Here is a 23,797-nt window from a genome sequence, read left to right on the forward strand (position 1 = left end):
ACCAATGAATTTATAAAAAATTTATTAATAGAATGATTTAAAAGATTTGGATGGATTTTAAGCTTGAAAACACATATAATCAATTTTTTTTTTTTTAATTTTACCATATTTAATGAATTTATTAAAAAAAAAATTTACATCCCGTAATTGTTCATGCATTTCATTTACCCACATGATTGGCAGGTCCGTATTAATCTAGGGTCTCATTATCTTTACTAAAATTGGAGTTTTACATAAGTGAATCTCAACTTTTGTTTATAAAGAAAAAAAATTAGTTGATATGTACATAAAAGCTCAACGAGATCAATAAATATAGAGTAATGCTAACAACAGATTAGGTGGTAGTGGAACTCACACTATTAAAGTGTAAGCTTCATCGTTGCCTATAGAGAACTGCAGCACACCATTGTTCACATATAGCATTATTCATATTACTCAAAATAAAATAAATTACTTTTAGAATTTAAAAATTAAATTGCTCCCATCTGCCCTTTGTTTTAAAATATTTAAGTTCAAGTTTGGTACAGATTCTTTAAGAATAATTTTTTATTAAAGTTATTTTCAATCACATATTTCTTCAATAAAATAATTTTGTACAATGATCCATCACTTTTTTCCCCCTATTCTTTTACCACAATTGCCCCAAAATAATCGCTTTTCACAAAATATATTCTCAGAAAATATTTGAATCAAATATGTCCCAAAGGTTGACTATTGATAATTTCTTCTTAACCAATCATTTGTTTTATTAAATTAAATTGAAGGAAACATGACACAGTTGCCACAATGACTTTTCACATGTAACCGTACATATCAGAGCAATAACGTGCCCAACTAATTAATTAATTAATTGACTTTAAGGTTAAATAATTAGGGAATGCATTAATATTTAATAGTAATTGAATCATATTTCAATGCATTATAAATACTTGCCCTTGTCTGTCTCCATATTGATTCAAGAAAATGGCTGATTACATGGTTTATTGGCTTGTGTTACTTTTGGTTGCAACCTCCATGTGCACTACAGAAGCAGCTGCAACCACATATAATGTCATCACATTTGGTGCTAAATCGGATGGTGAAACTGATGCCTCTCAGCCATTCCTCAAGGCATGGGCATCGGCATGTAGATCGTTTCAACAGTCGAAAATTTACGTCCCTAAAGGACGTTACTTGCTAAAACAAGTCACGTTTACCGGACCGTGTAGGAACCAAATCAAAGTTCAAATTGACGGTACTCTAGTTGCTCCGGATAATTACCGTGTTATTGGTAATTCAAACTACTGGATATTGTTCATTCTGATTAACAACATTTCAATCATTGGTGGAACTCTCGATGCCAAAGGAGCCGGTTTTTGGGCATGTAGAAGATCAGGAAAGAACTGCCCTGTTGGAGCTAATGTACGTATAAATGTATATGTTTAGCATTTTAGACTGGATACTCTGTAATATTTGACTAAAATTTTACCGTTTGGCCTCACCTCCACTTGAGAGAGGCCATTTTGCGCTCAAGCGAGTGCTCAATTCCTTCAAATTTTTTGTCCTTCATTTTCTGTTCTTGATCTTCGGGTCTCAGGCTCTTGTTTTTCATCTTGAAATCCACTTTAAAAGGCCAAATATCTTGTCTTTCATTTTCCTCCATGTGCCTCGAGTCCGCGGTTGGCTTCCTAAAACAATTGAAAACAAATAACAATATATAAATATCAACTTTAAATTACTATGAGGGTCCGTTTAATTGCAAAGATGAAATTTGGGTGGAAAGAAAATGAATTCTAGAGAATTGAATTATCTAAAAATTGTTTTCCAAGGAATTGTAAATTATTGTATTTGATTGGTATAATTTTCTACGTAAAAAATGTTAAAATAAAAGTATTTTTTAGTGTTCGTTTGACTTTATTTTATATGAAAATTGTCAATTAAATGGATAAAATTTACTGGTATTGGAGATGAAATTTGTTTCTATTGTCACAAAAAAAATTCAAGAAAATCATCTATCTTTTGGTGTTCATTTGACTTTGTTTTACATGAAAATTGTCAATTAAAAGGATGAAATTTATTACAATAATTCTTCAAATTTATTTCAATTGTAAAATAAAAAAAAAAGATGTCAAAAGGTGGAATTTGCTTATGTGGCAACAAAAGGTGGAAAAGGAATTCCATGCCAAATTTGTGCCATCAAACACATAAAAATGGAAAATGGAACCATTTTCCATGGAAAATATAGCACAACAAACATGGCCTAAAAGCCTCGATTTAAGAGCTTATCTATGTGCAAAATTTGCACTCATTAGTATGTGTTTGGTATGCTTGGCTCAATATCGACTTACTATTTGACTAACAATTTTACTTTTTAACTTTCAGTCTATAACATTCAACTGGGCTAACGACGTTGTGATAAGTGGATTAACATCGATAAATAGCCAGTTAATGCACCTCGTAATTAATAGCTGCAACAACGTAATGGTTCGTAATGTGAGAATTGTAGCTCCCGACTTGAGCCCTAACACGGACGGGATTCATGTTCAGTACTCTACTGGTGTTACAATCACTGGCAGCAGCATAAAAACTGGAGATGACTGTATATCAATTGGTCCTGGGACCAGAAATTTGTGGATGGAGAAAATACAGTGTGGCCCTGGACATGGTGTTAGGTACTTAACTTTCTAGGATTTTTACTTATTTTATCTTAATCTTGAAGTAATTAATTGGTGTATGTGTTTGCAGCATTGGCAGTCTAGGAAGGGATTATAATGAAGCTGGAGTACAAAATCTGACTTTAACCGATTCGGTTTTCAGTGGATCCGACAATGGGTTACGGGTTAAAACATGGGCGAGACCCTCAAATGGTTTCGTTAGAGACATTCACTATCGAAATATCCTTATGAAGAATGTCCATAATCCAATTATTATCGATCAAAATTATTGTCCCGCCAACCAAGGTTGTCCCCACCAGGGTTCAGGAATAAAGATAAGTTCAATTAACTACGAAAATGTACAAGGAACATCAGCAACTGAGGTGGCTATGATATTTGATTGCAGCCCTACCAATCCATGCACTGATATCTCATTAAGAAACATCAAAATCAGTTTAGCTAACAGCAGAACAAAGGCTAAATCATATTGCAAAAACATTGGTGGAAGGACCAGTGGTGTCATTTTGCCAGATAATTGCTTATAATTAACCTTTTTATTTTTTTCTTTTTTGACTTCGTGTATACTTCAGTTTGAACCATGTTTTCAGTTTGGCACCTGTAAAGTATTTCAACGCCTTCACATCGCTCCACTCCAATATCCAAACTTCCTATATTTCTTACAATTGAGATGTGCAAATATATAAAGTGAGTGCACCTCATATTATAAGACTATAAGCCATGAGTTAAGCTCGCAACTTCATCATAACATTCCCAATAGGAATTATACAAGTAGAATTTGAAATTCCGTTTTCCAGTGCTAGTACCAAATCGGAACTGGACCGACTAGACTATTTTCAATGTTGTTCCGATCTGGCTCTATTTTCTTTCGATGACCTTACTGTTAAGGGATAAATCTCATATCAAGTGAAAATAAAAACATAGAATAACTTATAAGGGTTTGCATTACTCCTCTTAATGAGATTGACCTTTTAAGATAGAATCTCGAATTTTAATATGGTATCAAAGTCCATTAAATTCAAACGAGCAATTATATTCGATTAAGACTTAAAAAATAGGCATGCAAATTTCAAAATCGGTTTGCTCAAATGAGCCATCATCTTTAAGAAGCACATTAAGAGATAAATTCCACATTGAATAAAGATTAAAACGTAGTGTGAAGTTCGATTCCGATCCAATTCCATAGGTTCTGGCTATTTTTGCTCACCCTAGTAAGAGCAAAATGTATGCAATGGATGAGTCTAGTTTGATTCTGGAGCCCTGTGTAGAAATTACTTTTATTATCTAGCACATCGTCTTAATACAAATGGGATATACAATGTATTAGGTGAAAATTTACAATAGAAAACAATTATTTACTGATAATCATCATCACTTGTCCTTCGATTAAAATTGGAATATCATCTGATCTAAACATTACAATTGATGATTAGATCGCGCTTATATAGATGCTTTTTATACAACATCCTTAACTAGAGCGGTAAGACGATTAGAGAAAATGATCCTTTTTTTTTAGGGTACGCACGAAAAACATGCAGGATCCATGCATACTCAAATTTTGTAGTAAAGATCAAGCTTTAAGAAACTAATAAAATCCTTGAGTATGTACATGAAAATGACGTGTACCGCAGTAAGCTAGACAATCTCTCTGGTGGTAATATGCATGTAGCCTCAAGGATCCCTTAAGCTCCGGTGGTCATCAGCCAATTCGGAGGCACTGCCTGTATTCCGAAGTGAAGATCTGTTGTGGAAACTACCTTGGTGTTTCTTGGAAGTGTTACATTTCTGATCAAGGTGAACCGAACTTCCCGAGGAGCAATGGCGGACGTGTACTCGATGAGATTTTGTTACAGTGGAGTGACTGCCTTTTACGTTCACCAGCAAAATGACTTCCTTGTCCCGGCTGTCTTCAGACCACCAGCTCTGTGGCGAACCATCTACAAATTCTTCCAACGTATGGAATTCTTCGTGATGTATGGATATTTCTACAACTTGATCAGCTTTGATTAGGCCAGCTGCAGGTGTCACCTAAATCATATTTGATGATTTTATTTTTGCGGAAGAGAGTATTTTCAGTCAAGTTTTGTATCAGAGCATCAAAAACTAGGATGCATTGACACCTTCTTGGCGCCGGCAAGTCAATGTCTGACACGTGTCAGAAACTGACGTTCATCGGGAACATAAAAATATTTTTTATTTTGTACAGTCGAAACATTGCCAACATGCTGGGAGATACATTATCGACACATAGGAATTAACAAAAACAAATTTACTTGAAAATAATAATAAAAAAAATTATTACCTCAAGCCAACGAGGGAAACCAAGAGATCCTCTGGGCCGATAGTCGGATGCTACTTTGTCCTCTTTGACTGCGGATTGACCTTGGCAGATGATTTGGAAAAATGCAAATTCTGTACCACTTTTGTTGGTGATTCTCAAACTGAAAGTTTCTTGATTTTTCAGCACTACTTTTTCTGTGCTGACTACGGTTTCTGGAACAAAGTGTAGTTCGTCAAGGGAAGACCTGATTGTATCCTTGGACATCATAATTTTTCCGAACTCTTGTCTTCTCACTGATCTGTCAACACGGGCAATGTCCACATCAAACTTGCTCCGTACAGGTTTATGATCACTCTCGGTAACATCCATACGAGCTTGATATCTGCCATACACATCAAACAAAAAAGTTTTGTTTACAAACATGAAAAAGGAAGACTAACAGAGAAAATAATCTTGTGAGACCTACTGTATTATGGAAGCAACCACAGGGCATTCTAAACTGCATTCATCTGTTGGAGCAGCCCTGCTATCTCTATATAGGATTCTATCACACCAAGCCGGTATTCGTTTTTTCTCCCCCGAATCGTAACCTAAATTAAGGAATTACATAAGTCATTACTGCTATCCACGAGTCATAGACAAAAGGTTTCCTTAAAAAAAAATAAAAAAAAGTTACTCGTCAAAATCGTGTTCAAGGAGAAACCAGATGTACCTCCTAGAAATACATTCAATGAAACAATCAAGTAACAGATTTGCATGTGTTGTTATTAGTTACGATATTACCTCCCAAACCAGGTTTTCCCCTTTCGAACTTGTAAGTTGGTGGAAATTTGATGAGTGCCTCGCGCATTCCTTGGAAAACTCTACCAGCTTTCATTTCAGCCCTAAGCTGATCTTTTTCTCGAAGCCAGTCAAAACTTCTTTGGGAAACAAGATCCCTTGCTTCGTCATAAGATATGCCAAAAAGACGATAATTAAAATCACCACAAAAGACGACCATATCAGCTTCAGCAAGATCAGGCTTCCCCTCGTTAGGATTGGATGCAGCAACCTGTTAGGCCAAGAGAACCATCATAAAATCAGAGACATAGTCTAATGAGAAAAAACATATTTGAACAACTCATTCTGAATCAAATGCATACACTTGCAGCACGAAGCGTCTGAGTAGAAGATGAGACACCAGCTGCAATGAGAAGCCAGAATAACAAAGCAACCAAAACAAATATGTAGAAAAGACAAGAGAGCAAGACAAAAACAGGAATGACAGCATACCAGCAGCATTGTTAAGAAGGTTAGATGAGCGGGTGAAAGTCATGGTTCGAAATATATGATCAAAATCAGCATTGCGGCGGTTAACTGCTTCCAAATGTGCAGCAAAATGACAATTTGTAAAACACATTATCCTATCGAATACTCTCAACCTCAAGCCTACACCTCCCTGCATACAAAATCGAGCCATGTAAATCACGATATGCGGAAATGACAGGAAGCAGATTGATCGACTTTGAGTATGAAACTTACTGTGGAAATCAAATACTACAAATGTATCCAAGAAAATACTACAAATCGATAGTGAATGAGCTAGGACTGCATTACAACCCAATCTCATAGGTGGGATCAAAGACAATATTATTCAATAACCCCAACTTTGGGTAGAGGGGACTATCACAAAAACAATACTAAACAGTCAAAGCCCAATGCCTTAGATTTGCAACAAATCGGTTGGTTACCTTATTCCCAATTGCACGACCTAAACCACACGCAACTGCAGCAACATCCAGGTCCCCAACGTGTGTTCTAACTGTCTTTCTCACCCTGAATGAAGGATATTAACAAACTGTCAAAATGTATGTTAGGTAAAGGATTGAGAAGTTCAGTTCAGATCGTGGAGTTTTGACATTGAAAAAGTGGATGAGAATTTGTAACTACGGTAGTCCCAATAAAAGACCTTACCAGATAGCTATGAGCAAACCAGCCAGCTGCCTGGACCCTACGCGTTCGAAAGTGAATTCTTCATCCAAAGCCTTGCCAATATTTTCCTGCCACCATTGCCCAATAGAACTTCCTTCAAGTCCTACCTGCAATGGATACACAACAGCAGGTAGAAAGTCAAATGAATGAAACCTGCGCGGATGTGGAAATGGAAAAATTTAAATATGGGAATGTATTTTAAAGTCTACGTTAAAAACTAAAATAGGCATCTCCAAAATAAGATCCTAGTTTATCACCTGTCAAAATAATGATTTAAAAATCGAGAACGAAGATCTCACTTTCCAAAATTAAACATTTTTTTAAGGATTGTATGTAAATCATTTAGCAATTTAAAGTTTAAGTAGCAATTTAATCTGCATAAATATCCATGTGCGCAGGTGATGGAGAGAAATATTTCGAAGAGCACTAGCACAGGAGAGTAAGAGTTGGACAGCAAGAAGAATTATATTTCTCATTTTTAGTACAAATACTCCTTCAGAATACATAACTTTCTGAATTGAATTACCCAGATATGATAAAAAAAAAAAGAAAAAAATAAAAAATCTAATGCTACATATGGATATCCTGCAACATCAAAATTGCATGTTTTGAATTTAAGGCAGTCCATGAACACTAACTTGTATCATAAGATGAATTAATAGAGAAAACCAGAAAAGAATAAACAGCTGGACATGCTTAAAGCACCTGATTTTCTTCTTCTTTCTTTCTTCATACTTTTTTTTTTCCCCTTTTCTTGCAATCAAATACAAAGTTAACCATCTCATGTAAAAGCTTACGTTGTTGGAGGGGCCATCCATATGATTTAAATCTTGTTTTCAACATTCCCCATGACATCCAAACCGAATACATTTTTTTATCAAATGTTGACATATGCACAATTTTCATAGTAGCGGTGACTATTGATCTCAGGAATTTTCCAAACTCTGATATCATTTGAACCACGTCATTTAAAAACTTAGATTGATAGAGAGGTGCCACATGTATACATTTAAATGCTGTCTTCAACAAACAACAAAATTGAGGTTCTTGTAGGCATGAATGGACGCATTATTACATAAGAGAAGTTTATTGACAACTTACAGTTTCTTTTGCTGCAGACATTGCAAGAAAACCTGCACCCATTTCCACTTCTTGTAACCCAACAACTACAATATCGACATCCGATACTGCAGAGCTTAGCCATGAGATAAGAGCATCCTGAGATGCTCTTCCTTGGCCTACATTCCATGTGCCAACTAATATTCTAACATTATCTAGTCTTGTATACATGTTTTCTCTGTCAGCTAATTCTAGCCTTAAAATGTTATCCACAGGTCCTGGAGAGGCAATGCTCCATCCCCGTATACCGCCATGAGTTGCCAAACTAAAAACGTAACCATTTCCAATCACTAATTTTATAACAGGACCATTGTGAGCAACCCAACCAGCAATTAAGTTTCCTTCGAGGTCCAGCAGTTGGACCATCCCACTTATATAACCAACCCATATTCTTGACCCATAAGTGCAAAAGCATAGAACAGCACAAGGATGATGATTGAAATCTTGCAAACGGTTGCCATTTCCATCCCATTGCACTAATAAGCCATTGGAACAGCCAGTCCATATCATTCCATCTGATGCTAGAACAAGGGCTTCTGTTTTTTTAGTATCTTCATTATAAGCTGATCCCTTTGTTGCAGCTCGGCGCACAGCATCTGCAGCTCCCATTATAGCATTACGTGACCGCTGCAAAAAGCCTTGGGATTTCTCCTTTTTTGACTTGGAGACGAGCTTAAGATTCTCATCTTCAGCTGCTTGGTCTTGCACTGATGGCATATCGACTCGATTTTCAATTTGACCGTCTATGTTAAATACTTTTAGAAGTTCTCTTGTGCGAGCATCCCTGCAGTTTCCCAACTATCTTGATTATTAGCAATAACTACCAAAACATGGCATTCCCCCCAAAAAGAATATCTTCCCACTTTTTTTGAACTAGAAACATTGAGAAATTGAGATTTCAATGATAATTCATAAACAATAAATATGACAGCTAAAGCAAAGTTGTAGACTTAAACAGTAAATCAGTTTGCAGAGTGAGAAAATTGACAAACATACCATAATGAGAATGATGACGACCCAACTGCCCACACTTTGGCTCTGACATTGTCAGATAACAAGCTCTTAACATCCGAAGATGAAATGTTACAAGCACCATTAATGGTAACTTGGCTCCTAAGGTCAACGAATGACCTCTCCACTAGTAAAGAAGCCATGTGTCTTTCCTCTGGTGATAGAGATAGAGATTTTTCAATAGCTTCCCATGGCCACACCTTTATTATACCACCCTCAAAACCTGACCAAATATCACCTGAATTGAAACCATATAAAGTTAAAACTTGGCAACACTTAAACAAATTTCAGATTAAAGGAAGAGTTGAAAGCATACGTTTATTGTATTTCATGTCAAAAGAATATGCAATAAGCACACGCCAAGCAAGTCTGTAGCTAGCTTGCAGAATATCATTTCAGAATAAAAACATGGGATGGTAAATAACATTACGAAATAGTTTTTTTGTCAAACAACGCATCTTTTATCAGAAGAAAAACAGTTCCATCCGAAAAGATAATCAAGTGGGATTAAGACATCGTTATGGAAAGATACAATTGATTAAACATCTATCATCACAGAAATGTACACCTTAAACATTGAACACAATAAAATGGTTGAGCATCTATAATATCAGAAATGATAAAACTTTTGGCCAAGTCAAAAGGGATTTACCATAAGAAGAAATTGTCATGGTAAGAACTGGACCTCGATGAGCCTGCCAAAAGAGGCCTTCCTTCAAAGTGGAATCCTTGTTAGAAGGCTCGTCCATCCTCCAAGACCTAATCTTACCATCCTTATGCCCACTCCAAACCAACTTACTTCCAGGGTCAACCATCAAACATATTGCGGAAGATGTGCTCGCTGATTCATAAAATGGAGCAGCATCCTCATCCCCTCTCCGTGCCCTTCCTCCTACCCCGATTCCTGGCTCATATGCATCTGTAAAGTTCCATACTCTTACCCCTGATTCTTGCCCTGCCCATAATTGTGTTTTTGTACTGACAATAGTCCTCAAAAATTTTCCTACCTGTAAAAACATTAAAGGATTCTCACTGATGTCTTAAACTAGATGATTACACGCAGTACATAAACAAAGTAATGCTGTGGTCACTGGTCATCAAGAACTTGCTGTAGAACTAATATCGAAAGGAAAAAAATCTATTTCATATAGAAAAACTAAATAATTATGCAAAAAACAAGAGGAATTTATCTAAAGCTGATAACTTTGATAAATAAATAACGACAACTACAGAACAACTTACTTCAGTTGATACCCAAAACCACGCTAAAGGTAGAAATCAATAAGAACATAAAAGAAAAAGAGTAAACAACAAAATAAATAAAATAAAATAAATAAATAAACTTTAAAGTAATTCTGTAATTCATTTCGCCCCGAGGGACATACAACCCTCATTATCCCCTAATCTAATTATCCTAAAATCTGATTTCTTTTGCAAAAATGAAAGCCCATAAATAAAAAAGTCTAGAGAGAGAAGTTTTGAATTTATGTGAAAATTTATTTATTGGAAGAATATGTGATTGAAAATGAGTTTTAAAATAGGGGACTCGAAGGGAAGCAAAGTAACAAAAACACGCACCTGCATACATTTCCAATATCTCTAATGACTTGCAAAAAATACAATTCACGCATTTCAGTCAATGAAGAACACACAATTAATTGACGGTACACATTTTATATGACAGTTTCTATATGCTTCTTGAAGGCACATATGCTATATCGCAGACGAGGCGAAAGAGTTCATACTGCATTTAAATGTCACTTCTTCCTGTGGCAGCCATCTTTTAGAACAGATAAAAAAAACACACATCTTCATAACTTCAAAAATGGAACCGTACATGCTGAATATTGCAAAGGCCCATAAAAAATTAGAAATTAAAAAAAGTCTGTTCATCATACTTGTGTTTCTCTTAGAGGGTGAGGCCTAAGCTCGAGAAAAGGTGGCCGGCTGGGATGTACAGCTGCCCTTTTAGGCGCCTTAAATACCCCCACCCCTCCACCACTCCCCATAAACTCCGGCATTGATTGCTGAAACTGCTGCTGGTACTCATCCCCTCCATCTCCAATTGGCATCCCATCAATCCTGTAATCTACGCGGTGATCGCTGACGGACCCCATACCACCACCACTACTTGCAATACTAGCACTAGTGGTAAAATATGGATAAAATCCATCATCATCAGAAGAATCGTTGGTCCCATCGCAATAAAATTCACTGTTTTTATTATTTGCGTGTTTGTTCAAGATGTGGTTTTCATCAAGGCTGTGCTTGCGAAGCTGGTGCTGCCGCCGCTTGTGGTGGGTGCCGGTGCTGGTTCTCAACTGGTGGCTGTAAGAGTGAACCTGCCGGCGTGGAGGCACGTTGGATAACCCCGCTAGCACCGTCCCATCATCGTCTTCTAAACGTTCATCCATTATTTTGAATTTCTGATTAGATTTTGTGTTGATTCTTGGAACGTGATAACAGAGATTCAAGAAATTCGTAGAGAAAGCATCAATGTTGGGGAGAGAAAGAAAATGGGAATATGAGAGGAAATATTCGAAAGAGAGAAACCATTGGTGTGTGGTAAGGTGGCATGGGAGAGAGGTGGGGTGCGAGGAGAGAGGCGAAAGATGCTGGCAATGCACGGACAGGAATGTATTGAGTTTCCAAGGTGAAGCGTGTGTATTGTGACATTTTAATTTTCATTTAAAATAAATTTTATTTTTCATGCGAGGGTGAAATTAAAAAAAATAGGGTTAACAAAGATTGAACCTGAGACAATAATCAGTAGGTAACAGTCTGATATCGATAAGAAAATAATGCAAATGAAAAAATGTTTTAGCAAACACTGAAGGAGTATTAGGCATAGCAATAAACTCAATAACAAAATTAATTTGAAATGGTGCAAAGGATCAAGCGACTATTATTTGGCACTAAATCGAGAAAGGGAGAATGCTCTGCGCATGTATAACTCTTCATGGACTCCTTCAAGTGCGACATTATCAACGGAAGCCAACTCTAACTACTCTCGATTTAGCATGTAATTCTATCGCTCCACCACTATGGTATGGAATGTATTGTTAAGTAGTTAGTCCACCAGTTGTACTTTCTTTGAGTAGTAATCGTATTTTACTTCTTTCGAAAATTACTATGAAAAGCTAGTTTCAATAACTTGTATGGACTCACAACATATCAACTTTTCATTAAAAGTTTTTGTAATTACTATATGCAACATGAAATTAACAAAGGGGTTGCTTTTAGTTTGTTCTCAACTCAAAGGGACGGCAAGGTCTAACTCCGTTGAGCTCTTCCCTCGACCCGTTATGTGTACTATTGTCTACTTTAGTACGAGAAGGCTGATATACTATATTTTTCTAAAAATGTTATAGTTTAAATACTTGTCTTTATTGTCAAAACATTTTATAGAACCAACGAAAAAAATTCAATCTTGTCGTCTCTTATTTCAAGATAAATTGATTGTTTCTTTTCTTTTCTCAATCAGATTTTCAATTATTATAATTTATTAATTCTATTTCTCATTTAACAACTCCTTTGAAAAATGTACATTTAAGCCCATGTTTGATTCTAATTCTTTAGAAATTCATTTTCAACGACACATTTTTTTAATAAAATAATTTTACACTCAAATCCATTTTTTTCTACTTTTTAACTATACATTCTACATAAAATCACTATTACAATATCTATTCTCCAAAAAATGAGGCTCAACAAAATCTTTTTAAATGTTTGTAAGAAAGATGACAAAGATAAATATTCAACATCAAAGTTTGATAATACTTGATGATATCATAACTTTCTTGTTTGACTTGAAGTGCCAAGTTCACGAACACGCGCATTATAGTTTCTAATTTTGTCTTGATCCTCGAGGCGGACACTTTCAATACGACCATGATCTCATCATCAGCCCCGTGACTCTATCTCACTTCATCCCGAAGATCCCCGACCAAATAAGGTTTCATCTCGGAGTTCACCGTCTTGACATGGTCTACTCATTTATGACTCCTACTCTCTGGTCCCAATGGGAGTTCTAAGACTATCAAAAGTCCAATTCTATATGGTCTACTCATTTTTATCTCAAGGGAGTTTCAATCCTTGTAGAATTAAACAGCTTATTCTCACTATATATACTCATGTCTAATTCATTATACATGTTCCATTCGTGCTAGCTCGTGCTTTTCTAACTAAAGATCAAGCCAGCCCAAGTAATTTTTGATAGCATCAATACAATTATTAACCACGACAACTTAAATGAAAGAAAGGAATACTAAATGTCAAATTATCAATCTCTATTTATCTATTAGTTGTCTAATAAATTAGTTCTAGATATTATATTGAATCCAAATAAAAAATATTGTCAAGATTCGTTATAACTTGATGTGCAAAAATTAAACTTAAGGTTACTTCAATACATTTTTGTCATTAGAGTCGACTATGCCCACACTTTTGAAGGAAATGCAATTGCACTAAAATCTCTATAATATAATAATATGGAGATCTTAAAAAATATTACTTAACATGAGTTATTAATTTATTGATAAATGAATAATTATTATTTTATTGATAGTATACATAAATATTAAAGTTACAAAAATGTGACAGGTGTCAAGCGCATCTTGAATTATCCTAATAAAAATCATAGATAATGGCATGCCTACTGACAAAGAGATTATTCAGGTGATATTGAATACTATTAAAAATTATTATCATGATTTAGGTGATAGTTGTGTTTCACTAATCATCTCCCACAAAAAGCCTCTCAAACATTTTTTCTCTAAAAAAAGACATAAATATTAAAGTTACAAAAATGTGACAGGTGTCAAGCGCATCTTGAATTATCCTAATAAAAATCATAGATAATGGCATGCCTACTGACAAAGAGATTATTCAGGTGATATTGAATACTATTAAAAATTATTATCATGATTTAGGTGATAGTTGTGTTTCACTAATCATCTCCCACAAAAAGCCTCTCAAACATTTTTTCTCTAAAAAAAAGGGCAAATGTGATATAAAGAAAAATTAGGGACAAGATCGAGTTTGAAAATTAAGCAATTTTATGTGCATATTAAAAAAAAAAAAAATTGAATTGAGAAAAAGAGGTTATCAAGTAAAAATTTTCATTAATATTGATGTGTGCGTAATTCTTGCATTCAGTATCATTCAAATTTGAAAAATTGTTTGTTCTTAAGAGTTTTAAAACATTGTGGTATATGTTTTCGAGTTGTGTTATAGAATAGGTGAATTGGTGAAAAATGAGAAAGAAATAACCAAATAATAGTGTCGATATGAACCTAGGAAAAGAGTAACTAAAATCATGCAAAGAAAGAGGCGAAGTTAAAGAAAAATGAAGAAAACATTACTAGGTGCTACATCCAAAGGCCAAAGCAGATTTTCGCCAAAAATGAGGCTCCCAGCCGCCATATTGCTGGAAAATTTCAGATTGCTAGCGCCCAGCCACCATACCTCGACGCCTCGGCGCTAGCAAAAAATCTTATGTGGCGCCTAGGAGCTACTCGTCGGTTAGGATTTCTATTTTTTTTTAGTTCAATTCAACCCCAACTCGTCTAGCACCTCAAGAAAGCATAAATACAACTGGGCACTTTAAGAGCACTTCGACGAGGCAAAAACAAGAGAGTGAAGGCAACAACGAAAAGAAGATTGAATCGAACTCTAAAATAGTTTTTCTCTATTCTTCTTTATGTTCTTGATTATGAATTATAGATTATCTTATTCTCTAATTATGAACTAAATCTCTCATCTAGGATTTCAAGGAATCTAAACTTGAGATTATGTTTTGAGTTTCAAAAATTATTTCTTTGAAGTATATCTATTGAGTTTATTTGTTTTATTTATTCTTAATGCTTTCAATTAACTAACCATTAATTGATTGAGTTAATGTTTAAGATTCGACAGTCAAGAGAGGGAACCTCAGACTTGATCATAGAATAACACAACTTAGGTTTTATAGATTTTGAGAGAAAGTATATTTCCTTTGAAGCTTTTTCCAAGAAGAACTATATAACTTGATAATTTTTAGATTTTTGATTCAGAACAGGAATTGAATTCTATTAATTGTTTTCACTCGGCACTCAAGGGAGGGAGTAGAATTATATTAGGGCTCCTGCTTACAAACTTGAGAAAAGCAATTGAAGATAATTAGAGAATTTAGAAACACAATTGATAGTTAAATGAAATCAAAACCCTAGGTTTATCTCATATTGCTTAATCCTTAAAACTTTGCGTTTAAATTGTTGATTTAGTCAAATACTTTCACCTGAAACTTTGTATTAGTTCGGTCGTCTAGATAAAACAAAGGTTATTTCAATCATAATACTTAATAAGAATTTGATTATCAATCTCTCTGGGTTCAACATTCTAACTTCCCTATTATATTATAAAACTTGACAACCGTGCACTTGCAATATAGTTTACGCATAACAAATGTACATAACAAATTTCACCTATTTAATCAATTAATAGTTTATATTTTCATTGGACCCTACAAGATTGTAAATAAAATAATCGTTTTATGTATTTAACGAGATTATTAATTTAGTACACATGTTTGATCCATGACCAAAAAAATTTATTATTTGATCAAAGTTATTAATTTATCAAGATTTTATTCAGGCTTTGGAAACATATGATTTAGTAAGTCATATTTAGTTTTAATTAATAAGATAAGCATAAACTCATCTCACAGTGAAATTGAGAAGGATTGATGTCCCCAAACCATATTTGAGATAACAGCATCCATAGCCGGTAGAGAGAGGCTACACTAACAGGCCCTGATCTGAAATGCTGACACCTCAGCCCCTGTGACAGGGGCTGTCAAAGGCCCCTGTTTGAGCAGAAGAATTCTAGCAAGTTTGGTAATTTTTGATAATTTACTAATTCGTTGGATAAAGTCAGAACGACAATGACAAAACTGACATTCACTCATCAAAATTCTTATTGGAGCAAAGGATCACTTCTCTTCAACACAAATGGTTAACCAAATTAGTTACAATACAAGAGGGGAGTGGAAAAGTAATGGAATGTTACATCTGTAGTAGCAGGCATATTTATTAAGCCCTTATTTGATTTAGGTAAAAATTAGATAAATAGATAAAAATGAGTGATAGATGAGTAAATGGTGGAATGAATCCAAACAAGCACTACGTAAGTGCATCCTTCCACTCCTCATTTGTATTGATTGATAAGCAATGAGATTAGAAACTGAGGATCTGGTAAAGTGTGAGTTCGACAAGTTGGGTTATAACAATTCATGAATGATTTCCTTTTCCTTCCAAATGAATGGGAAGGGTAGAGCGAAGGGGAAGGGGAAGGGGAAGATTCTTAGTTGTACACAGGGACGATTATCTAGTAATAATTGCAGTCTCGACACAGCCTATTTCGAGACTGAAGGATGAAAGGATGAAAAATTTGAGTTCCATATTTTACATCTTAGTTTTGCCGCGTAATGTGATGGTTTAGGTTTAGGATGAAGATGGAAAATACAAGACAGCTCCCATTTGATTCATGCTCCAATTTCATCAAGATGATATCAAAACTTAGGACATAAAACTCCCTCCTGTATCGTATACGAATAGCTCTACTGTCCCACGTGTTTAAATGGTTGGCACTGCATATATTTACTGGTTCAATTTTGTTCATCTCAGTTGAAATAAGTTTCTTGTCTTATAGCAATTGTTAGATGGCCAAATCTTCAGCTATGACAAGGAGTAGGCCCTATTTGGTACAAATTAATGTGAAAATAAGAATGAAAAATATAGTCGTTACGGACTCCACACGAAAGATAGAAAGTCAAATATGACGGTTTGATGTGATGGATAACAGTCATATTTTTCATTTTAATGGATAAATAATGAAAAACAACCGGGGGCTAAAATTCTAATGTATTTGAATAAAACTAGTCCAAAAGTTCTAATTACAGGTAAAAGAGAGATTATGGCGTGTATATAGACATTTATATGAAATAAACTGTTAAAAATTAAAATAATTCTTCAGTAATCTTCATCTTCCGAATAGTTGTCATCGCTATATTGTTCATATATCTGATACTCCCCGGCAGTTTCTTCTTGTTGATCTACACCAAATGGAAAACTACCAAATAGGTCCTGAAGGTAGTCCCTTGAGACGTTCTCATTATCTGTATCTGATTAACGTGTAAAGGAAAGGAATATGCAGTCTTTGTTTGTTTTTACTCATTATGGATCTTGCTTTCATAAAACATACTTTCTTCTCCTTATTTCTCGAGGGTATAGTGAACGGAAGAAGCACATTCTTATATATATCTCAAAAATAAAAGTATTTAGAAAAATGGAGTAAAAAAAAGAGAATGGTGCGAGGATACATGTACGTGGTTGTAGCGATAAATTCCTTTCGAGACTGACCTGGAAACATGAAATTGAAACTTTAGGTGTCAAGTTGTATGGTTGACGCTAAAAGAACGAACCAAAGAACTAGTAAATGTAACTGGGCATACGCACAATAGTAGAAGGCAAAAGCATAAAAAGAGAAGGTATACCGACCGGGTCAAATGGCTCGTCTGCATCCATATCCTCTCCAAGATTGTCATCTTCATTTTCATCTTCCTCATTATCACCATCGTCGTTGGGTTCTTTGCTTCCATTATCTATCACTTCTGTGATTTAAGATGCATCAAATGGTATTTTAGCAGATAAAGATGTGAGTGGCTAATAGCAGCAATATCTTGATGGCAGTCAAATTTAAAGTTATATATATAGCATGATCTGAATAATTTAGCCCCTGTTTGTTGGCCATTATTTTTCAAAAAACAATGTTTTGAATAGTGGTTTTTAGAAGAATGTGTGATTAAAAAGTAGAAAAAAGTTTTTGGGTTTCTTGCAGAAAATTTTTGTTATGAAAATAATGGTTGAAAATGAGTATGTAAAAAAAAAAAAAAAGTGTTTTCAGATAATGGTTGTCAAACAGGGGCTTAATAAACTCAGAACTGTAGAAAAAGCTGGCGAATGTCAAAGACTCAACAGCGAGAATTTATAGCTTTACAAACTTTTAATTTAAAAAGGACGGCTCAACAAGTGAGCATACACAGACAGCAGGATCATGTTGCAAATGGCCTTAGTCCTTTGCCTTACCATCATACTCACCATGCCCTACCCTCCACAAATTTATTGAAAAAAAAAATGAGAATATGTTTAACATCGTTGAAAATAACTCAAGAACAAGGAGAAGCTATGGAAATGAATTCACAAAGAATCAGCGAAGTATAATATAGATTCTTCTAATTGAATCACACCTTTATCGGGCTGTTGCCTTTCTTCATCAACTCGCTTGTCTTTCACATTGATGTCCATCCTTTTTGACTTTTCGAAGCGATTAGAAACAGATCTCAACAAGGATTTTGCACCATCCTTAGGGTACACTGACAGAAACCTCACCGCAACACACAATCTCAACCTATCAATCACACGTGATGAAAACCATCCAGTTGCCAACTATAAACAAAATGAAGTCAGAATATACATATGTATATATATGTATGTATGTATGTATGTATGTATGTATGTATATGTGTGTGTGTCTATATATATATATATATATATATAGAGAGAGAGAGAGAGAGAGAGAGAGAGAGAGAGAACTACATGTACAGAAATAATTTACAGAAATGGAAATAGGCAAAATGCAGAAGAATATGAAAGTAATAGGAAAGAAAGCTTGACAACTATCCAATCTCCCAACAAAGAAGTACTTGGGCTTCTCAAAGGTTTGGAACAAGTAAGTTCCCTTTGGTAGACTTTTATTAACAAAGAATGAAGCAATCCAACTGAACATAATGGCGCACACAGAAAAATTTTGTAGCATCGACGTGTTTATTTTGTTAAAGCTATGCACGAAGTCCAACCAGACATTATTTTCCTTGAGTCTAACATTCGATAAAGAATATGTTATATGAGTAGATATAGCAGGGATTGTTTTAATCACCTGATCATAAAATCTAATACTATTTTTAGAAAGCTCGGCAGATTTTCTTTCCTTTCGTCTGTTGGGTCAAGCTAAAAAATAAAAATTTCTCTTATATAATAATTTTTGGACCACATCCAAAATCCTTTTATTTAACAAAATATGAGAGTTACTTTGATCAACTTTTTGGCTAAATTGCAGCTGACTCACCTCAATTCATGTTCATCCCTAAGGAAGGACAGTACGAATTAGAGACAAAGCTACATTAAGTAGTATGCAAATACCATGAAATGATTAAAGAAAGATTAAATTGACCACAAATATTAATTTAGTTATTCAAAGCATGTAATGATGAAATCAGGATTCAGGCTTTCAATGACCCCCTTTCTACAAGTGTGTTGGTTGGGAATAAAGAACCTCATTTTTAATATAGTAAAACAAATAGCCATTCTATGCATAACAGATTTACAATTTTTAATATCCAATCCTTGTCTATGATAGATAAATTTTTTTATGAATAACTAACTGATTTTGATTCTTGTTTATTCCCCTTTCTGGTTACTCACATTTTTATTACAGGTAGGATAACTTCATATAACTTCGTTTATTATAACTTCAAACTGAGGAGGGACATCAAATTTATGTAGAAAAGCTAAAGCAGCTAAACATAGTAAACGACATAATCGTCATCAAAGGCATAGAATCATAGTTGAGTCCGAGACTTGAGGATTTATGCAAAAGTTTCTCACTTCAAAATAGATAGTTTATGCATCATTTCGCATGACAAGTCCTAAAATCTTATGTCCAGATACAAAGTGGCTACAAAATTAAAAAAAAATCGAAACTTCAAAAACTACCATCGAAACAATAGAAACAGAAATGAATTAACATACACTGCAGGTTGTTCGACTGGGATGTTTTCTGATTTCCTGCTGAATATAATCATCCTTAAGTTCAAAGAGTTGCAATGAGATTTGGGACTTATGAGGAAAAACTCGAAAGGAACAAATATCCTCCCATCTGAGCTTTGATCTGCAGAAAAGAGACATTAACAAGTACAGTAGAGCCAGAAAGAAATGAGGGAAATGCTTATCACTACTTACAGAAATGTAGTTTTCCCACCATGCTTAAAGAATTTCAGCTATCATATTACAGAAATAAGACGCCAGTAGCAGATGGTAAGATTCTTAGTAATTGAGAATATTACACCAGAAACAGATAACTATACTTCTTTGATGATAAAAGCTTGGTCAAATTGTAGAAAAGAATCTGTCAGGAAAATGTATAATTTGAAGTTATCGTTGTTACTTTCCATAACTTTAAAATCTAAAATATGTTCCTGACAATAAGTATGAGATGTACTATGGTAATCAAAAATAAACTTAAATATTTAGTGCACCAAGGTCGGCCATTGTTTGATTTCAACTTAATAACCCACGAAAGGAGAAGTAGATATTGTGATTCTTGGCTTATTTTGCTGCTATATTTGAGACAACCTAATATATCTACAAGGTACGAATTTGTGTAAGTACTTACTCAGATGCAACATTAGCATCATCATGGCTTCGTAGGGATGGTGGTACCCGAAAATCAGTCCTTTGATATCTATTCCAATAAAGCACAGAAGTTTAGAATAGGTCAATTGCAATATACTAAACATTTTGGTCAAGGAAGAATACCATTCAATTAAAAGAGTTCATAATATGTAACATAACTATCACCCACTGTAATAAGACAACAACTACCTATTACATTGAGATGAAATAAAGTCTAAACATTAATATCCTCTTAACATCAGTACAACTATTACTTTTTCTAGTACAAACATATTCAAAGAAAGAAATTCTAGTTAAAGAGTTTCGTATATTTTATTTTTATTTGCAATGGATAACAAGGCTTAGCACTCCCATGGTCCCAAACTGAGTGGATTCATTTTTCTTCTATTCTCATTTCCAACTAAATGTCCTCTTTCTCGCATTCAAATGATCTTCAGAAAGGTACATGGAACTATATGAACACAATTTTTCCAACTTTTACCTAAATCACATTCACAACTCTCAATTTGGAATAGAAGAGGCAGTATCTAGAGGGGTAAAAATCATAAAAAATCTCTGCCATCACAACCATAAAATCGGTCTTTTAATAAATCAATCTGGATGTTTGTTTCTTTATTTACAATTTTTTTTTAATTATTTATTATTTTTTTATTTTTTGTGAAACAAAGAATTTAAGTTATGGAGATGAAAAGGTAGAGGACAAGGAGTAGTCAAATGCATGTAAGGGAAAACAAAACTAAAGGAGTATATTTTTCCAACCGGTTGTAGATGTGAAGAAGCCAAAACAGCAGGCAGGCAGACAGGCCTGCTGCTTAGGTGACAAGGAAGATGAACACACCATTTTGTCCTCAAAATGGTGAAACATTAGAGGAATGATCGTGAAAGATTTAGCATTCCTGAAGCCATATAAACCATATTACAGCCATTATAACATAGTCATAGAATTCTCACCTCTTTCCTAACTCCAGAATATCTGAACTTTATAGGCATATATTGGACAAAAATTCAGAGGACAACAAACCCCCAAATATCAGAAACAGCCTCAACCAGATTCCTTAGCAGAAGTGAACTGCAAGAAAAAATGGGATTGGGCTAATTGTTTTGCCTAATTTCATGCAGGAGCATGCTTGAAATGGGATGCGTCTATTGTTGCTATTTGGGAATCGCCCACTAGTACATTCATTTGGTGTCCTTTGAAGTGAAACCCAAACAGAGTGGATCAGGGTGGATTACCGGGCTTCGTTTTGGGTGATATAGTGTTAATTGCACCTTCCCCAACATCTATAGCTTTCGAGCAAAGTAACCACATCTCTCGATATCAGTTGATATCAGAGCTAGACATCCCTTGTTCAAGTCAATGCTGGAGCATTATTATGGAGTGGGTGTGTAATACATGAGCATGCTTAAAATGCGAGTGGACGTGCTGTCGCTATTTGAAAATGGCCAAATTGTGCCTTTGTAAGGTGTCTTTTGAAGTGTCACCCAAATGGAGTGGGCTTGAGGTGGATTCCTCGGCCTGGTTCTCGTAGTATATAGTGGATTGCACTTCCCCCATCAGCTATAGCTTTTGGGTACATCATAATCACAACAAAAATATTAGTGAGGAGTGTTTTAGGATTGAGGCACTTAGCAAACTTTCCACTTCATTAATTCCCTTACGATTATGAAGAAACTGAATTCACAAAAGAAATGTTTTAGAAGATACATAATCAAGAGACCAGAGTCATCCTGTTCATTTCATGTGATGACCTCTTCCTCCATGGTCAAATAGTCACCGGCTTTTTGTTGTGATGGGTGGATTTCTCCAGACAAAGCAAGGCCATATCAAAAAAAAAGGTTTGGAGTCTGTAATTGTCAATGTTCTCACAACCAACCTAATGCCTCCCCTACACTCAGGTGAGGGGTGGTGTCAAAGAAAAATATAAAATAAACTCATAAAAGATGAGCCTGCTGCTGCTAGTTTGTTCCCAAGTACCAAGCCAAACTTATTTCAGTCAAGCACCTCTAACTGTGCACACACCTAAAATATGGAACTTGCAATGAAGTTAAAGATGAGATAGTATATTTGGTTGGTACACTAACATGCGAGATTCAGGGTCCTTGCGAGGATCATATCCTTTTCTGATCCAGAACCTAAGGAATGGCCCATTAGAGAAGTAATAAGCTGCTCTGAAAAGAAGCCTGCAATAAGTTAAATGGATTAACATAAAAAAAGAGAAAGACCACCTTCTTTACAAATCTTTATTTCATCACATACTATCTATGCAACATTAGTTATATAACAATGCAGTGAACACAAAGACTACCTCCGAAGCATATCAGATTTGAAAGTCAGGCCTCTGTCGAGCAAACGTTCAGCCAATGAATCTTTGACCCATATCGGACGCTCATCAAACAATTCACATACAGCTGTCTGCCATTTCCACTGATCCGAGTCTCGAGATATGAATTTTTCCCAATTTACTTTCTTAGGAATCTGTATGAATGTCAAGTGTAAACAATTCAAGGCATTGCAGAATACAAGCGTTCAGATCTTCCAATCTGCCGCCACCTAAAAGTCATATAAAACTCATCAACAAGGTCCAGCAGTAAGCATGCTCAACTGCTGGAGCAGATACTCTGAACATCATAAAGATATAAGATCCACTATCCTTTTGATAGTGAAGCTGTGGTTACTCGAAGTCCTCATGAAGTACCTTCTATCTTTCAGTACTTCAACTATGTCAAATACTGTGATAAGATTGATATAATCTTTCCCCTTTACTTCCAATATCTTGTGTTCATACGATTTTCCAAAAACTAAAAGAGTAAAGTTATAAGAAACTTTAAACCTTTAAGGCCACACTCGTTCTACTATAATGGAATCAAAGTCAGGAAAAAATCAGATATACTTCTAAATTGTTCCATTTCTTCCAACGACAAGATAATGATAAATGAAAGATGCGCTTTTCTAAACTTCTGAAGGTACCTAAAATTTGCTTCACTTTCTACAGAGTTAAGTTTCATAGAAAAGATAGAGGAAACAACATAAAAATAGACGTCGCTTATCAAAGTGTTCCTCAAGGACGAGGGAAGTGGGTGGTACTTTAGGGCAATTCTACATACTCAGTCTATGAACTGAAATTAAAGATGTCTACCAAATTCCAGAATGATTATAACAATTATATATTAAAGGTGAATCTATGGATAAAATGTTCTCTATGGAAATCTAAAGTAATTTTTAGCGATGCAAAGATATGAATTTGCAAAGAAAT

At 34.9% G+C, this 23,797-nt stretch overlaps 3 protein-coding genes across 4 annotated transcripts; 1 reads left to right on the plus strand and 2 right to left on the minus strand.

The window, feature by feature from the left end:
• The first annotated feature begins 963 nt into the window (after positions 1-963).
• LOC111404904 (polygalacturonase) lies at positions 964-3,178 on the plus strand. The gene is made up of 3 exons (XM_023033632.1): positions 964-1,401; positions 2,362-2,651; positions 2,725-3,178. Exons 1-3 carry the CDS (start codon positions 964-966, stop codon positions 3,176-3,178), a joined length of 1,182 nt encoding a protein of 393 aa, XP_022889400.1.
• An 824-nt stretch (positions 3,179-4,002) lies between these two features.
• Positions 4,003-11,684, minus strand: LOC111403472 (type I inositol polyphosphate 5-phosphatase 12-like). Its single transcript, XM_023031988.1, has 12 exons — positions 10,932-11,684; positions 9,686-10,040; positions 9,019-9,271; positions 8,005-8,806; positions 6,886-7,010; positions 6,663-6,747; positions 6,205-6,370; positions 6,075-6,115; positions 5,716-5,983; positions 5,399-5,522; positions 4,954-5,314; positions 4,003-4,679 (listed from the first exon to the last, which is right to left on the minus strand). Exons 1-12 carry the CDS (start codon positions 11,445-11,447, stop codon positions 4,323-4,325), a joined length of 3,453 nt encoding a protein of 1,150 aa, XP_022887756.1. The 5' UTR covers positions 11,448-11,684; the 3' UTR covers positions 4,003-4,322.
• A 5,234-nt stretch (positions 11,685-16,918) lies between these two features.
• Positions 16,919-23,797, minus strand: LOC111403473 (general transcription factor 3C polypeptide 5-like). Of its 2 annotated transcripts, none has more exons than XM_023031991.1 (8): positions 22,850-23,797; positions 22,626-22,724; positions 20,524-20,592; positions 19,881-20,019; positions 18,320-18,480; positions 17,571-17,683; positions 17,393-17,432; positions 16,919-17,194 (listed from the first exon to the last, which is right to left on the minus strand). In XM_023031991.1, the coding sequence occupies exons 2-8, from the start codon at positions 22,690-22,692 to the stop codon at positions 17,043-17,045; spliced, it is 741 nt and encodes a 246-aa protein (XP_022887759.1). In that variant the 5' UTR covers positions 22,693-22,724; positions 22,850-23,797; the 3' UTR covers positions 16,919-17,042. The 2 variants fall into 2 exon arrangements, with proteins under 2 accessions (XP_022887759.1, XP_022887757.1); XM_023031989.1 differs by having other exon boundaries at positions 18,320-18,518; positions 22,850-23,786.

Source organism: Olea europaea, chromosome 11, assembly GCF_002742605.1.
Source record: "Olea europaea var. sylvestris chromosome 11, O_europaea_v1, whole genome shotgun sequence".
In the NCBI taxonomy this organism is placed as follows: Eukaryota; Viridiplantae; Streptophyta; class Magnoliopsida; order Lamiales; family Oleaceae; genus Olea; species Olea europaea.

Coding starts and splice junctions, on each gene's coding strand:
- LOC111404904 (XM_023033632.1), top strand. CDS start 964: ATGGCTGATTACATGGTTTATTGGCTTGTGTTACTTTTGGTTGCAACC. Junction 1,402..2,361: donor ACTGCCCTGTTGGAGCTAAT/GTACGTATAAAT, acceptor TTTAACTTTCAG/TCTATAACATTCAACTGGGC. Junction 2,652..2,724: donor GGCCCTGGACATGGTGTTAG/GTACTTAACTTT, acceptor ATGTGTTTGCAG/CATTGGCAGTCTAGGAAGGG.
- LOC111403473 (XM_023031989.1), bottom strand. Junction 20,593..22,625: donor AAGGACCCTGAATCTCGCAT/GTTAGTGTACCA, acceptor TTATTGGAATAG/ATATCAAAGGACTGATTTTC. Junction 17,684..18,319: donor AAGGCAACAGCCCGATAAAG/GTGTGATTCAAT, acceptor CTTAAATCACAG/AAGTGATAGATAATGGAAGC.
- LOC111403472 (XM_023031988.1), bottom strand. CDS start 11,447: ATGGATGAACGTTTAGAAGACGATGATGGGACGGTGCTAGCGGGGTTA. Junction 8,807..9,018: donor TCGTCATCATTCTCATTATG/GTATGTTTGTCA, acceptor GGGAAACTGCAG/GGATGCTCGCACAAGAGAAC. Junction 4,680..4,953: donor GTTTCCCTCGTTGGCTTGAG/GTAATAATTTTT, acceptor AATATGATTTAG/GTGACACCTGCAGCTGGCCT.